Here is a 16,828-nt window from a genome sequence, read left to right on the forward strand (position 1 = left end):
TCACAAATCTCTGATATAAATAGGTCAGATCATCATGAAATTCCTTAAGACATCATTTCTGTGTAATTGTAGCTGAAAGGTGCTTTTCTTGTGAAAGTTTGAGAAATGCAGAACTTTAAAAACCGTGACATGAACCTCAAAACTGTGTTAGAGCCGTGTCCAATTCTGTCTCTTTCATGGGACACATTATCCACGATCCAGCCCTGAGGACACTCGCTCCTTGTCTCTTGATTTATGCACAGACTCTGTGATTTGGACAGATTTATGTCTCAGATCAAAGTCAAATGTCTCTTGAATAGTGTTTTGTGTTTTTGTTGCTTTGAGGCGAAGAAGAGCTGAGGCTGGTCATAAGACCAAGAGACACGAGGACAGACCGGAGACACGAGGACAGACCGGAGACACGAGGACAGACCGGAGACACGAGGACAGACCGGAGACACGAGGACAGACCGGAGACACGAGGACAGACACGAGACACGAGGACAGACCAAGAGACACGAGGACAGACCGGAGACACGAGGACAGACACGAGGACAGACCAAGAGACACGAGGACAGACCAAGAGACACGAGGACAGACCAAGAGACACGAGGACAGACCGGAGACACGAGGACAGACCGGAGACACGAGGACAGACCGGAGACACGAGGACAGACCAAGAGACACGAGGACAGACCGGAGACACGAGGACAGACATGAGGACAGACCGGAGACACGAGGACAGACCAAGAGACACGAGGACAGACATGAGACACGAGGACAGACCTGAGACACGAGGACAGACCAAGAGACACGAGGACAGACCAAGAGACACGAGGACAGACCGGAGACACGAGGACAGACACGAGGACAGACCAAGAGACACGAGGACAGACCGGAGACACGAGGACAGACCGGAGACACGAGGACAGACCGGAGACACGAGGACAGACCGGAGACACGAGGACAGACCAAGAGACACGAGGACAGACCAAGAGACACGAGGACAGACATGAGACACGAGGACAGACCAAGAGACACGAGGACAGACCAAGAGACACGAGGACAGACCAAGAGACACGAGGACAGACATGAGGACAGACCAAGAGACACGAGGACAGACCAAGAGACACGAGGACAGACCAAGAGACACGAGGACAGACCAAGAGACACGAGGACAGACCAAGAGACACGAGGACAGACCAAGAGACACGAGGACAGACCAAGAGACACGAGGACAGACCAAGAGACACGAGGACAGACCAAGAGACACGAGGACAGACACGAGGACAGACCAGAGACGCGAGGACAGACCAGAGACACGAGGACAGACCGGAGACACGAGGACAGACATGTGGACAGACACGAGGACAGATGTGTGGACAGACGTGTGGACACATTTGAGTCGTCTCACTCAGGGTTCATCAACACGTCTCTGCTGATAATGAGCAGAATATAAATATAATATAAATATAATATAAATGTAAATATAATATAATATAAATATAATATAAATATAATATAAATGTAAATATAATATAATATAAATATAATATAAATATAATATAAATGTAAATAAAATATAAATATAATATAAATGTAAATATAATATAATATAAATATAATATAAATATAATATAAATGTAAATATAATATAATATAAATATAATATAAATATAATATAAATGTAAATATAATATAATATAAATATAATATAAATGTAAATAAAATATAAATATAATATAAATGTAAATATAATATAATATAATATAAATATAATATAAATATAATATAAATGTAAATATAATATAATATAAATATAATATAAATGTAAATAAAATATAAATATAATATAAATGTAAATAAAATATAAATATAATATAAATGTAAATAAAATATAAATATAATATAAATGTAAATATAATATAATATAATATAAATATAATATAAATGTAAATATAAATATAATATAAATGTAAATAAAATATAAATATAATATAAATGTAAATATAAATGTAAATATAATATAAATATAAATATAAATGTAAATATATAATATAAATATAATATAAATGCAAAGATCTGTTCTGGGCCAAATGAACAGCTCTTTCACATCATAATCAAAAAATTATTTAAACTTAAACAGTCATTTATTTTGAGGAATTATAATAACTCCATGTCAAACTGAATCTTTCATCTGAATGAGTTCGAGCTCCAGAGCACGTCTTCACGTCTTTACGTCTTTACGTCTTCACGTCTTCACGTCTTTTTGTCTTTTTATACTTTAGTGCTTCAGTCTTACATGATCTACACTGGTCCTGGTTTATCTCGGGATTCACGTTCTAAAAATAATCCACAGCAGGTGAAATCCGTGAAGTCTCATCTTTATTTTTACATTATTCTCTCTGTTTTTGTCTGTCAAACCCCTCACCACACACTTTATACACTTTTCTCACACAGGCGTTAACATTTTCTCACATTTCTCTCTCGTTTAAACTCTCTCAAAGTTCAAACCTTCGTAGGCGTCTTTGTCGGTGCAGAACGTTTCATCGACATTGTGGGTTTTGTCGGGGAGAAAACAAATCACAAACACACAGCACTTCAGAGTCACACTGAGATCCAACGTTTATGTAAATTTGCCCCTGACATTCTCTTGTGTCTTGAGGCTGTGGTTTGGCGGGTCACAGATTTAATATGATGTATTTCTGTGCTGTCTTTCTGTACACTTTTATCTTGTTGACGTTGTGGTTTAAGGTGTTGTGACTGTTTGCTGAATGTCTCCACCCCTCTCTCTCCCCGTTCCACTCTGCAGCTGCTCTGTCCCATAAAACCTCAGGGCAGAAGAAACTGTTCAAAATCACCGTATTTGACCTTTTAAAATGAGCCTCCAATCAGCCGAGGCTTTCCCCGTCCTCATTTGCATATCTGCTCCTCTGTTAAACCTTCATCAACGTTCTGCCAAATAATTAAAAAGGTTTTTGGGATTTGGGATCATCAGTGATGCGAGCGCAGCGGGGGGTGATGCCCTGTACAGCGGCGCGCTAATCTGCCTAGCTGCACACAAATCCTGCGCTCGGATTGGCTAAAAGACGACGCACTGTACTCCCGGTGTGTAACCATGGAAACCAGCACGGTTACATATAGACCTGACACGTATAACGGGGAGGGTAGAGTCACACACATCTGCAGAGTCAAGTCATATTTGTAAGAGATAATTATATATAAATACAATCTTTCTGCAGAATTTGGGACATTCTTGAGTAAAAGCAGTGACTCCGTTTGAAAGACTTTGACCTTTGAAATGTGCTGAGTGAAGATGTTTCAGCTTTTATCACATTTACAGACGTGAGGCTCTAATCAACTTTATACAACAGAGAAAACGACAGTACTGGTGTATCTGTCCTTTAGCACGGGGGGTATGTCCTAAAAATCATCCACAGCAGGTGAAATCTGTGAAGTATCAGCTTTATTTTTTACATTATTCTCTCTGTTTTTGTCTGTAAAACCCCTCACCACACACTTTATACACTTTTCTCACACAGGCGTTAACATTTTCTCACATTTCTCTCTCGTTTAAACTCTCTCAAAGTTCAAACCTTCGTAGGCATCTTTGTCGGTGCAGAACGTTTCATCGACATTGTGGGTTTTGTCGGGGAGAAAACAAATTGCAAACATAACAATAAAAGTCAAATATTGTGATAATTATTGCCTATAATTGATCAGATTTCAGTCTCGTCTAAACATCAGACATATGATTTGAGTGACTGGGGGAATGTGGAGAAAAAACTGCCTTGTTTAGGTAAATCATTACTGAAACACATTTTTATTTAGTTTTTAAAAAGAAACAAAAAATCAAATCAAATCCAAGATCTTGATTTTATATTTCCCATGTTGAAAGGTTAAGAAAACTCACTGTGTCACTCTTGATTCACTTTTATTCACTTTTATTCACACTTTTCTGACCTTCAGGTTTCAGCACAGCCCCGCCCACTCGTCTTATATAAGTTAAGGCACCGCCCCCTTAAAAGTAATCAACCAATCACAACAGAGAAACACATTTACAATTAGACCCTAATGCACCTGCAAAAGAATGAGTTAAAACACACGGACAAGGACTGGAAAAATATACAGATTATTATCAAAAAAATAAATCTGACATTTTTTAACAAAATCAGAGACGCCTCCATAAGCTCAACTACACCTCCCTCAGAGGGAGGACACTTTAACATCACAGCATTAAATTAAACTACCTTTGGGCTAAGAAAGATTATGTCACCATGTCGCGCAGCTCTGGGTCTGACTCTGGGTCAAACGCTGCTCTGGGTCTGACTCTGGGTCAAATGCTGCTCTTGGTCAAACGTTGCTCTGGGTCTGACTCTGGGTCAAATGCTGCTCTGCTCTTTGGTGATTCCTGGTGTCACTGAACAGACTGAAGCCAGAGGGAAGTTTGGAGTTGTGGGAGGAGCAGAGGGAGGAGCAGAGGGAGGAGCAGAGGGAGGAGCTGTGGGAGGAGCTGTGGGAGGAGCTGTGGGAGGAGCTGTGGGAGGAGCTGTGAGAGGATGAGTTTTGTGAGTGACTCCTCGTGGACATAAATCAGGATGAACTTTATCTGTTTAAACGTCGTGTTTTGATTAAACTGAGTCGAGTCCAGCTCCAGTTTAAATGTCAATAAACGAAAATATCTTTACATTTACACTTTTATACATTTACACTTTTACACTTTTATACATTTACACTTTTACACTTTTACACTTTTACACTTTTACAGACGAGTTTCATTCAGATTATTTTTACCTTTTGTTTATCTATTTTCCAAACACAGCTCACTCCATCGTCTTGAGCCACAAAATCCACCAAAAACACAATATTTATACTCACAATATTTATACTCACAATAACACAATCTGTACATCTGCAACGCTCAAAACACTGTCCCACCTTGTGATGTCATCAAGTGGTAGTTTTCAAGTGGCTGGAGCCGGAGCTGAGGCCAGAGCTGGGTCGTGATTTTCAGACATGATTGAGACATTTTGTGTGTTTTGTCTGTGTTTTGTGTCTGACTTTGTGCAGTTTGTGTTTTGATGTTTTTATTGTGTCTGTTTTGATGAGGAGCAGGAGCTTTGCTTCTGGGACTTTTTCCCCAAAGTGTTTTATTTAAATCTGCAAGGACCAAATAAACTCAAACTGAAATCTTTTTAAAATTGAAACCAATATCATTTGGTGAAATTAACATAAACAAAACAACAAAAACACAAACTAAGAAACAATATTAAATTTACACCACTTTTCAGTTAAAATGACCAACAGTTTTATTTAGCTTATTTTTGGTCCTGGGTCAGGTGGATTTTTATTTTATTTTGTTTTGGGGTCATGGGTCAGGTTCATATTTGTTTTATTTTGTTTTGGGGTCATGGGTCAGGTTCATATTTGTTTTATTTTGTTTTTGGGGTCATGGGTCAGGTTCATATTTGTTTTATTTTGTTTTGGGGTCATGGGTCAGGTTCATATTTGTTTTATTTTGTTTTGGGGTCATGGGTCAGGTTCATATTTGTTTTGTTTTGTTTTGGGGTCATGGGTCGGGTTCATATTTGTTTTATTTTGTTTTGGGGTCATGGGTCAGGTTCATATTTGTTTTATTTTGTTTTAGGGTCATGGGTCAGGTTCATATTTGTTTTATTTTGTTTTTGGGGTCCTGGCTCAGGTGGATCTTTCTTTTCTTTCTTGTTTTGACGTCTGCTGCTCTGTTTCTCTCTGAACAGTGGGATAAACTCACATTCTGTGCATCAAGATTAAAGTTGTGCTGTATTTACATTTTAATATTTCATCATGTCTGGACGTTTACATTAACGTCGTGTGTTTGTGTTTCCAGGAGGCAGGAAGTGGCGAGGATGACCGTCGCTCCCAGCAGCGGAGGTGAGAGCGTTTCCTGTTATGTCACACAGCAGCTATTTCCTGCAAAACATATTCAATCACACACTAAACAATACACAATCAGTATAGAACATGAGAGTGTGAGCGCACGCACAGGCCACCAGGGGGAGTCTGCGCTTCAGTAAAATGGACCCTGGACGAGCCCTGACCACAGGAGCAGGACTTTAATCATCACTTTTATAACTGGTTTGAGTTGTGTAATGTGAGTCGGTCCAGTTTTTAATAGTTTTACATAATTCTTTCATTTATTTTCTGCTGCGTCACAACAGTGAGTCTGTGCCAACAATAATAAACTCAGTGAAGAGTTTATCTCTGAGAAAACAAGACGTGTTGTTTTAACTTATTCAACTTTTGTATCTCATGATTCAAAATGACAAGGACTTGGCCGATCAAATCCTCCTCACACAAATCACGCCGCGGCAGAGTGGTTAGCACTTTGTCTCTGTTCAAACTGGAATCTGCTCCACATATAAATATGTTCTTAAATATGTGCGGAATGTTTTTGTCTAAATGATTTTCTTAGGAGTAAATGAGTGAGAACATGATCAGGAGTTAAGTTTGAATGAATGAAAAAACTAAACAAAACCAAAAAACTATTGTGCTCTAAACTTTAAACAGACATATTGACTCATCTGAACCGACACCTGTGTAAATGTGTGAATTAACTCGATTAACTAAGGTTTTTTTATTTAGACAGAGTTTAATTCACTTAAATTCATCATTGATCGTTCCAAAGTCTTATTCCTCAAACAGACACGTCTTTGTCACATTAGTTCTTATTTTATTAGATTCAAACCAAAACAAAACTCTTAATTTACAGCGATTATTTCTTAATTTAGACTGAATTCCTACAGGTAGATCCTCGTTCACACAAACAGAACTGTCAACATGTTTAACTTCACTGTGTACATTTTAATATCATTTTAATCCTGCTTTATTAATGATTCTTATTGTTCTTTTCTGTAGTTTAATTATAGGATCTAAGTTTGTTTTACAGCATTTACCCAAATTTCCAAACAATAAAAATGGAAACACAAGTGAATATAACATGTGCACATTTCTTATTCTTAAAAACAGATTTGGTTTTATAAAGTAAAACACAGTAGAAAATAATGATGACAGAAAATATCAGTGTGTTTTTTTCTCGTATTGCAATTTTCAGTTCAATTTTATTTTGTGTTAATATAATAAATAAAATGGATTATGATATTAATTTCCTGAGCGTAAACAATATAGAAAACGTACTTTTACTGAGAGGATTAACTGTGAACGTCTTAATTTAAAAAAAACAAACGTAAATGGATAAATAAATCAAAGTAAAACGTCCTTGTCCTGGTCCCGTCTTCACTCTCAAAACAACACTCTACTGTACATTTAAAAGTAAATAATTCATTCTTACATAACGTTCCTTTTGTTAAAACAGAAGTGTTTTTTATGTCCTTAAAACTGTGTCAATATTTGCCTCTGTCAGGGCTGGACATTTTGAGGAACCTGAAATATCAGTTCTTTGTGACGTTTCACATATTTCCACAAACTGTTGGACGTCATCACTTCTTCAGCTTTTGTCTCCATGAGTCACGTTGTTGTCGTTGTGTTATTGTGTTGTATTGTGTTGTATTGTGTGTGATAATAAGTATAATAAGTGTAATAAGTGTAATAAGTGTAGGCTGTGACCATCACCTGCTGCCAACAAAGGAATGAAAACCTACAGCTGTTTGTCGTGTAGAATGTTACTGTACATGAGGGTTAGTCAGGTGGAAAATAATGTTTACAACTCCAGAATTTATCAAAGAAAACACTTAAAACGGGTTTAAAGACTCCAAAAAATGAAGAATAATCAGTACGTCTCCATTTAAAGGCGCTGTTCCTGATCGTTATCTTCTTAAAACTGTGAAAAAACAAAACTATTTTCATTTTAAACAGTTTACAGTTTGTTCTCACTGACTTTATGCATTCAGACCATCCTAATCACTCACCATGATGAGTTTATAAGTTTATTGTCACTACTTTTCAGAGACACTTTTGTCATCTCTGTAAAGCTAACATTAACTAGCATGCTAACCACACACGTCATGAAGTTCGGACAATAAAACACTTTTTGATTGATCCTTTCCCGTTGTATTTTTGACCAAACATGTGACATTTTCTAACTTAAATCAACATTTTTGTTGAAATAAATGAATTAAACTGAATATGAGTTAATTTCACGTGTTTTCAGGCCGTCGTGTATAAAAGTATAAAATGATCTTAGTTCAGTGTTAAATGATCAGTGTTTTCTCTGTGAACACGTCCACCTGTGTTTTTTTTATTTAAACTCAAACGAGGGAGTGGAACTTTAAAGTCCTTTTCTCTGTTTAATGGACTGTGACGTGCGTCTTTCCCACGATGCACCGGGCTCCTCCAGTTTCATCTTTGTGCTGTTTTCAAGTTTGAAAAGTGAAATTGAGACACATGACTTGAATTGTGTAACTGGGATATTTATAATAATATTGTCTTTACTTTGCTCTTTTGAGAAAATGATTTATTTTGGCGTTTTTCATAGTGAGAAATAAGAGGTTTGGAGGTCACTGAGGGAGATGAAGTTATCGTTTTGAATTTGCTCTACTTTTGTCACTTTTCCATCTTTCTTTGTTGGCGCTGCATTTTTACCTTCTTCTTCTTCTTCTTCTTCTTCGTCAGAACTAGTTTGTGTTAAATGTTTTGCAGTGGTCCAGAGTTATTCCTCACTTTCCGACGCCGTCTTAAGTTTCCTGAGCTGAGTTTAAATCTCAGACACGTGTCCACGCTCTGCTCGGAGACGGAGGAGGTGCAGGTCGTTTCAGGCGTCGCTCCTTCATATTTCCAGGTCTTGTTTTCCGAGCGGACTCTGTTTAGTCGCTGCGTCTCAGGACTTGTGTAATAGTTTCTTATTTTGACCCTTGGGCTTTGGCCGTGACTCGGAGCTTCTCTGGTTTCATGTGGAGACCCCGACTCTGGAAACTTCACGGCTCCTGTAGGAAACAAACTGAAACTGTCCCCGAAAACACATAAATCCACAAGTGTCAGACTGAAATGGGACGTGTTTACTTTATTTACTGCAGTTAAGTCTGAAAATGTCCCACAGTGTGCACCTGCTTTGAACAGAAGACTGAAAATACACAATACAAATACACAGAATACACAGAATACACAAAATACACAGAATACACAGAATACACAGAATACACAGAATACACAAAATACACAAAATACACAGAATACACAACCACCAACAACGACAACTTTATTTAGTACAACAAATCAAAACATAAATAATCATAAATAATCATTAACATTAAAACAGAAGAGGCAGAATAAACCCACATGCAGCTAAACAGTTTAGTCCCGGTTTAGTCCCTGTTTAGTCCCGGTTCAGTCCCGGTTTAGTCTGTTTAGTCCTGATTTAGTCACATTCTTTCTTACATGGACTTGCCTCTCCACAGATCTGACCTGTAGCTTAGCCTGGTTTGTTTTATCAACAGAATAAACAAAATAAATCAATTCTCCTGCTCATACAAATATTAAATAAACTAGACCTGGTCCTGTTTGTGCTTTTTATGACAAAGAAAAAAACAAGAATTTATTTTGACATTTATTATTTTATTTTATTTTCTTTGGTAAGTGGACGTGTCTCTGTGGACGTGTCTCTGTGGACGTGTCTCTGTGGACGTGTCTCAGTAAGTGGACGTGTCTCTGTGGACGTGTCTCAGTGGACGTGTCTCAGTCAGTGGACGCGTCTCAGTCAGTGGACGTGTCTCTGTGGATGTGTCTCTGTGGACGTGTCTCAGTCAGTGGATGTGTCTCTGTGGACGTGTCTCAGTCAGTGGACGTGTCTCAGTGGACGTGTCTCAGTCAGTGGATGTGTCTCTGTGGACGTGTCTCAGTGGATGTGTCCCTGTGGACGTGTCTCTGTGGACGTGTCTCTGTGGACGTGTCTCTGTGGACGTGTCTCTGTGGACGTGTCTCAGTGGACGTGTCTCTGTGGACGTGTCTCAGTGGACGTGTCTCTGTGGACGTGTCTCGGTCCCTCCTGGACTCACTTCAGTGAAATATTGAGACATGAACAAACATTTGTCCTTTTCATGCCCCAGAAACAGATTGAGCAACATTTTATCTTCAGATGTTTCCAAGGAGACGAAAACACGAGAGAAACACAGACACAGGATCAGCTTCAGCCCAGAGTGAAGCAGGAAGAAACACCACAACACAACAATCAGGATCAGCTTCAGCCCAGAGTGAAGCAGGAAGAAACACCACAACACAACAATCAGGATCAGCTTCAGCCCAGAGTGAAGCAGAAGAAACACCACAACACAACAATCAGGATCAGCTTCAGCCCAGAGTGAAGCAGAAGAAACACCACAACACAACAATCAGGATCAGCTTCAGCCCAGAGTGAAGCAGAAGAAACACCACAACACAACAATCAGGATCAGCTTCAGCCCAGAGTGAAGCAGAAGAAACACCAAAACACAACAATCAGGATCAGCTTCAGCCCGGAGTGAAGCAGAAGAAACACCAAAACACAACAATCAGGATCAGCTTCAGCCCGGAGTGAAGCAGAAGAAACACCAAAACACAACAATCAGGATCAGCTTCAGCCCGGAGTGAAGCAGAAGAAACACCAAAACACAACAATCAGGATCAGCTTCAGCCCAGAGTGAAGCAGAAGAAACACCAAAACACAACAATCAGGATCAGCTTCAGCCCAGAGTGAAGCAGAAGAAACACCACAACACAACAATCAGGATCAGCTTCAGCCCAGAGTGAAGCAGAAGAAACACCACAACACAACAATCAGGATCAGCTTCAGCCCAGAGTGAAGCAGAAGAAACACCACAACACAACAATCAGGATCAGCTTCAGCCCAGAGTGAAGCAGAAGAAACACCAAAACACAACAATCAGGATCAGCTTCAGCCCAGAGTGAAGCAGAAGAAACACCAAAACACAACAATCAGGATCAGCTTCAGCCCAGAGTGAAGCGGGGGCATAAATACTTTCATCAGACTGGGACATGTTAAAGCTTCACTGTGTAACTTTCTGGTGATGGTCGTCCGTCTGCTCGTCTCCATGGAGATGTCATTTCTGTGCCTTTAAATGTATCTGCTTCTTAAAAATAAAAACATGTGACATAAGACGGGTAAGTTTAAAGCCCTACGCTGAAACTTTAGCTGTGAAATCTCCATGGAAACAAGTAGTGATGGACCCCTCTTGAAAAGTTACACAGTGCACCTTTATTTATCACAATATGGCATTAAAGTTAATCCAGCTGCATGAAGATAAACCACGAGGCCGAGTTACAGGTCAGATCAGTGGAGAGGTGAGCCCGCGTACAGTAAGAGTGTGTGTTTTTTAAGGTTACAGGTCAGATCAGTGAAGAGGCGAGCCCACGTACAGTAAGAGTGTGTGTTTTTTAAGGTTACAGGTCAGATCTGTGGAGAGGCGAGCCTGCTGATAGTAACAGTAGTAAAATGTTTTCAGGTTTGTTTATTTAGTAACGACCCAGTAAATGCAAATGAGACGAGTGGAACATTTCAAAGCAATAACATCTCCATGGAGACGACGAGATGCAAACTGTGCTCTGGCAAAGTTACACATTGCACCTTTTAACACAGATTACATAAAGTTGAAAAACATTGGCTGGGATTAAAGTGATGTCACACATATTTGGAGTCTGAAACACGGTGACTTCAGCTCTGCTTCAACACGCCCTCGCCGCCGCCACACATGTTCCCCATTATCAGCGCCGGGTAATTCAGCACAACAGCGGCTCTGGTCACGGTCAGAGACGGCCCCGGACGGTCAGAGACGGCCCCGGACGGTCAGAGACGGCCCCAGACGGTCAGAGACGGCCCCGGACGTCCAGGGCTGTTTCCGTTTTATCACCGTGTGCAGTGACCTCATGTCCTGTGAACACAAACACGTAAAAAAACTATAGTGACCCGTCAAAGACTTACATAAGAACAGAGAGGGCCCCACCCAGTGGGCCCTTTGACCACGACAATGATGAGAGCGCCCCCTATGGACAGAGCAGAGAAGTGACGTGTGATTCACTCTGTCACATTGGTTTGCACTGGATTTACTTCAGATGCCCTACCTGATACAGCCCAGACTGCAGGAGAAATGTTTCATGTGTGAGACTTCATCTTATACACATCTGTTTGACTAGTTTAGCATTGTTTTTTACTTCAGATGCCCTACCTCAGGCAGTCTCAAACTGTGTCCAGGAGCGTGTCTAGGCGCGTGTCCAGGGTCGTGTGCAGGAGCGTGTCCAGGGGCGTGTAGAGGGGCGTATCCAGGGGCGTGTCCAGAGGCGTGTCCAGAGGCGTGTCCAGAGGCGTGTCCAGAGGCGTGTCCAGAGGCGTGTCCAGAGGCGCGTCCAGGAGCGTGTCCAGAGGCGCGTCCAGGAGCGTGTCTAGGGGCGTGTCCAGGAGCATGTCCAGGGGTGGGTCTAGGGGCGTGTCCAGGGGCGTGTCTAGGGGCGTGTCCAGGAGCATGTCCAGGGGTGGGTCTAGGGGCGTGTCCAGGGGCGTGTCTAGGCGCGTGTCTAGGCGCGTGTCCAGGGGCGTGTCCAGGCGCGTGTCCAGGGGCGTGTCCAGGGGCGTGTCTAGGGGCGTGTCCAGGGGCGTGTCCAGGGGCGTGTCCAGGGGCGTGTCCAGGGGCGTGTCCCTTTAGGTTCATGAGGTTTTTCAGTTTTGATTAAACTTTAGACGTCGTCACTGTATGAAAATAAATGGAGGTCTTTACATAAGAAGCTAAAATACAATGTCCAGGAGCGAAAACATGAAACATGAGCCTCATACAGGCTGAGGACGTTTGTACGTTTAAGGTAAAGTCCAGGGCAGTGGGTTTTATACAAAAAGACATAGTGGAAACCCAGTGGATATTTTATTAAAAATCTTGACTTTCTGTGTCAAATTTCAGATAATTGCAGCTTTGTGGTTGTTTTACTGATTGTTAAAGTTGTGACTTTTCCTGCAGTCGTGTGTTTCTGTGTTCAGGCCTCGTACATAAAGAACTTTGCAGAATTAGACTAACTCCTCTGCAAACCTGAGTTTCCATCCATCTAAATAAAGACTATAACAATGACTATAACAATGGTAAATGTTGGTGTATTTTATCAGAGTTTATGACACAGATCCTCTTCTGTTGAACTCGTCGCAGTGGATGTGTTTGGCCTGTTCGTTCTGTTTGTTTTGTGTCAAATATCAGCGCAGTAAAGGTCATGGATCCCATCAGTGAAAACATCATTGTGTTTTCAGCAGATTTCAGTGTCCCATAATGCATTGTGCTCATGAGTCTGCAGTGGTGAATACATCTGTGCTGCTCTGTTCCTGCCACTCGTCTCACTTTCTCATGGCACGCAAATGTTTTTTTTATTTTTTATAGCCATTCAAACACCGCCTAGTTCTGCTTTTTACTCACACAATCTGCGGCGTGTGTTTCCAAATAGAAATACTGCAAACCATTGTTAAAACATCCATGAATATTAGGAAACAGTCATAAAATGTTGACATAAGCCACTGGGTTTTAAGCATTTCACTTAAATAAATATGAGATCTTTTGACTGGGCAATATGACAAAAATAATCTCCATTTTTCTGCTCATTTTGATCATTACAGTTTCTGATTCGGTTTAATTTAATCTCATTATAACGTTATAAAAATGACTTTTAATCTTAAGGTTCATGAATATAAGCGAGACATTATATTTGGCACAAAAAATCCATTAATTTCCTGTTTGAACTCTGGTCCAAGGCGTCGTTCTTTTACTGCCAGAAGCTTGGCTCTAGACTTCAATGCAAAACCACCTCGCTCATCGTTGACAATTAGGACGACTTGTAAACTGATTTGAATATTATTATCTGCGCCGCCTCGAGCAAACGTCCTCAAAACTCTGTCAAAATGTGTAAGAAGCGACATGATTGACTCCGGTGAGCATCGCTCATGCTAACGTGCTAACGTGCTAACGTGGAGCGTGTTTGAACCGTCGCAGGTGACATAACAGACATAACCCAGATCGTCTGGGTGGAATCAGAGGTGCTGTAACGAACTTTGGCTCAGGGCTAAACTCCAGTGTGGGCTTGTCTCTGTTTTACGAGTCGGGCCCCTGAGCGGCGTCAACTGGAGCTACAACATCTGTCGACCCAAAGCACCTGCTGCACAGAGGACGCACTGTTCTCCATGAAATCCACGTTTAAACGGACAAATGGAAATGTTATGTAAGGAAACGTGTGACCCCAGTAGAGCTCTAAGACCCTGATGTAAAAGATGTACAAGTTTAAAGCAAAAGTGACAAAATCTGTTTTATTTTTAATTTACAAAGTGCAGATTTCAGTTTGGATACAGCTAATTAGCCAAATTAATAAACTATAAACAGTTAAGGTTGTGTATGTTTTTGTATACTCAGTGTTCGTTTACATGTGAGAGAAGAATGAACTGATAAACAAACACACAATAGTCACATGTGTTTAAAGAACATGTGTGTAAAGGTCAAAAGTGGATAAGACTTGAACCAACAATCTTCTCACAGTAACTAGAACCTTAACTGACTTTACTCATATTTTCTCATCACAATTTTCCATTTAGTAAATTTTTTTCCTGATGAAAAACAAATAAAAATAAAACAAATGAGATATTTAACACAAAACTGTCGTCCTCTAAAGTCTGAACTCTGCTCCAAACCACAGCGTTCAGTTTAGATCTGTCCATCAAAAAGACTCAAACTGAGCCTCACTCTGCCCCTGTGCCTCACTCTGCCCCCGAGCCTCACTCTGCCCCCGAGCCTCACTCTGCCCCCGAGCCTCACTCTGCCCCCGAGCCTCACTCTGCCCCCGTGCCTCACTCTGCCCCTGAGCCTCACTCTGCCCCCGAGCCTCACTCTGCCCCCGAGCCTCACTCTGCCCCCGTGCCTCACTCTGCCCCTGTGTCATTAAACGTGCCCTGATGCTCCTCAGACTCTGACAGTGTAAAACTTTATGACAATCACTGGGCCTCAGTAAATACAGGAGCGTTTTTCCTCTGCACAGTCTCTTTGTCCGTCTTATCTCCCTCCTGCTCTCGCTCCTGCTCTCGCTCCTGCTCTCGCTCCTGCTCTCGCTCCTGCTCTCGCTCCTGCTCTCGCTCCTCCTCTCGCTCCTCCTCCTGCTCCTGCTCTCGCTCTCGCTCCTCCTCTCCCTCCTCCTCTCGCTCCTGCTCTCACTCTCGCTCCTCCTCTCCCTCCTCCTCTCGCTCCTGCTCTCACTCTCGCTCCTGCTCTCACTCTCGCTCCTGCTCTCACTCTCGCTCCTCCTCTCGCTCCTGCTCTCGCTCCTCCTCTTTCTCCTCCTCTCGCTCCTGCTCTCACTCTCGCTCCTGCTCTCGCTCCTGCTCTCGCTCCTGCTCGCTCCTGCTCTCGCTCCTGCTCTCGCTCCTGCTCTCGCTCCTCCTCTCGCTCCTCCTCCCGCTCCTGCTCTCGCTCCTCCTCTCGCTCCTGCTCTCCCTCCTGCTCTCGCTCCTCCTCTCCCTCCTCCTCTCGCTCCTGCTCTCGCTCCTGCTCGCTCCTGCTCGCTCCTGCTCGCTCCTGCTCGCTCCTGCTCTCGCTCCTGCTCTCGCTCCTGCTCTCGCTCCTCCTCCCGCTCCTGCTCTCGCTCCTCCTCTCGCTCCTCCTCCCGCTCCTGCTCTCGCTCCTCCTCTTTCTCCTCCTCTCGCTCCTGCTCTCACTCTCGCTCCTGCTCTCGCTCCTGCTCTCACTCTCCCTCCTGCTCTCGCTCCTCCTCTCCCTCCTGCTCTCGCTCCTCCTCTCACTCTCACTCCTCCTCTCGCTCCTCCTCTCGCTCCTCCCCTCGCTCCTGCTCTACGGTTAAGTTGCTCCTGTGTCACATGATCAGTTTGTTAAACATTTGAACATGAGGCGTTGGATCCTCTGCTCCTGTTTTTTCTTGATAAATGGTTTTATTGTGTCGAGCTGTAACATTAATCACAGTCAAACTGAAATCTCACTTTGAATCCAGTTAAATCACAGAAGGTCACATTTCTGAAGTACGATCAGTTTCATGATAAAAACCTGGTGTGTTATTCTGTGTGAAACGTCTGACCCTGTGGATCAGGTCTGTGGAAACTCGATTTGTTTGTCAGTTCATCAATACAACTTTTTCAGCTCCGATACTGATCTCGATACTACAGATATAAGTATCTGCCGATATCTGTCGATACCAGAGACTGAAAACAGCTTTTATTTCTTTAAACACAAATAAAATCTGTCGTTTATCCACAGAATCGACAGTTTTGTGATATAAAAGTTTAAACTTTATGAGACTCTGACGTGTAAAAGTTTTAACTGCATCAACCAGGAGATCGATACAGAACATGTTTACAAGACAAATGATGGATTAAACATGGACCAGTTTAATGCCAGACTGTGGAACATTCCAGTCAAGACAGTAACATCTCCATGGAGACGAGCGGGTGTGAAAAGTTGCACAGTGCACCTTTAAACTCTGTAGTCGTGTGATGTTTGTGTAAACACAAAGAAACATGAAGTTTGAGGTGAACCTGAGTCCAGAGTTTTAAAGGAAGAAGTGGATCTGAACTTTAGCCCAGATGCCCCGCAGTGTGTGTGTGTGTGTGAGTGTGTGTGAGTGTCTGTGTGTGTGTGAGAGGGTGTGTGTGAGTGCGTGTGTCTGTGGGTGTGTGTGATCTGAAATGTGCTGCAGTAATTTGTGTGTTATAATGTGTACACACACATTTGTGTGTTATAATGTGTACACACACATTTGTGTGTTATAATGTGTACACACACATTTGTGTGTTATAATGTGTACACACACATTTGTGTGTTATAATGTGTACACACACATTTGTGTGTTATGTGTACACACACATTTGTGTGTTATATATTGTGTGTCTGTGTCTGATTTA

The 16,828-nt window shown here is 41.8% G+C and overlaps 1 protein-coding gene across 2 annotated transcripts in view; it reads left to right on the plus strand.

Annotated features, from left to right (window-relative positions):
• The window catches only part of ssh2a (slingshot protein phosphatase 2a), a 53,430-nt gene that overhangs the window by 3,982 nt on the left and 32,620 nt on the right, over positions 1-16,828 (plus strand). For both annotated transcript variants that reach the window (XM_055226126.1, XM_055226125.1), the window contains one exon: positions 5,849-5,892. In XM_055226126.1, coding sequence (XP_055082101.1) covers positions 5,849-5,892 — 44 coding nt within the window. The remainder of the gene's footprint in view (positions 1-5,848; positions 5,893-16,828) is intronic.

This window comes from Periophthalmus magnuspinnatus, chromosome 13 (assembly GCF_009829125.3).
Source record: "Periophthalmus magnuspinnatus isolate fPerMag1 chromosome 13, fPerMag1.2.pri, whole genome shotgun sequence".
Classification (NCBI taxonomy): domain Eukaryota; kingdom Metazoa; phylum Chordata; class Actinopteri; order Gobiiformes; family Gobiidae; genus Periophthalmus; species Periophthalmus magnuspinnatus.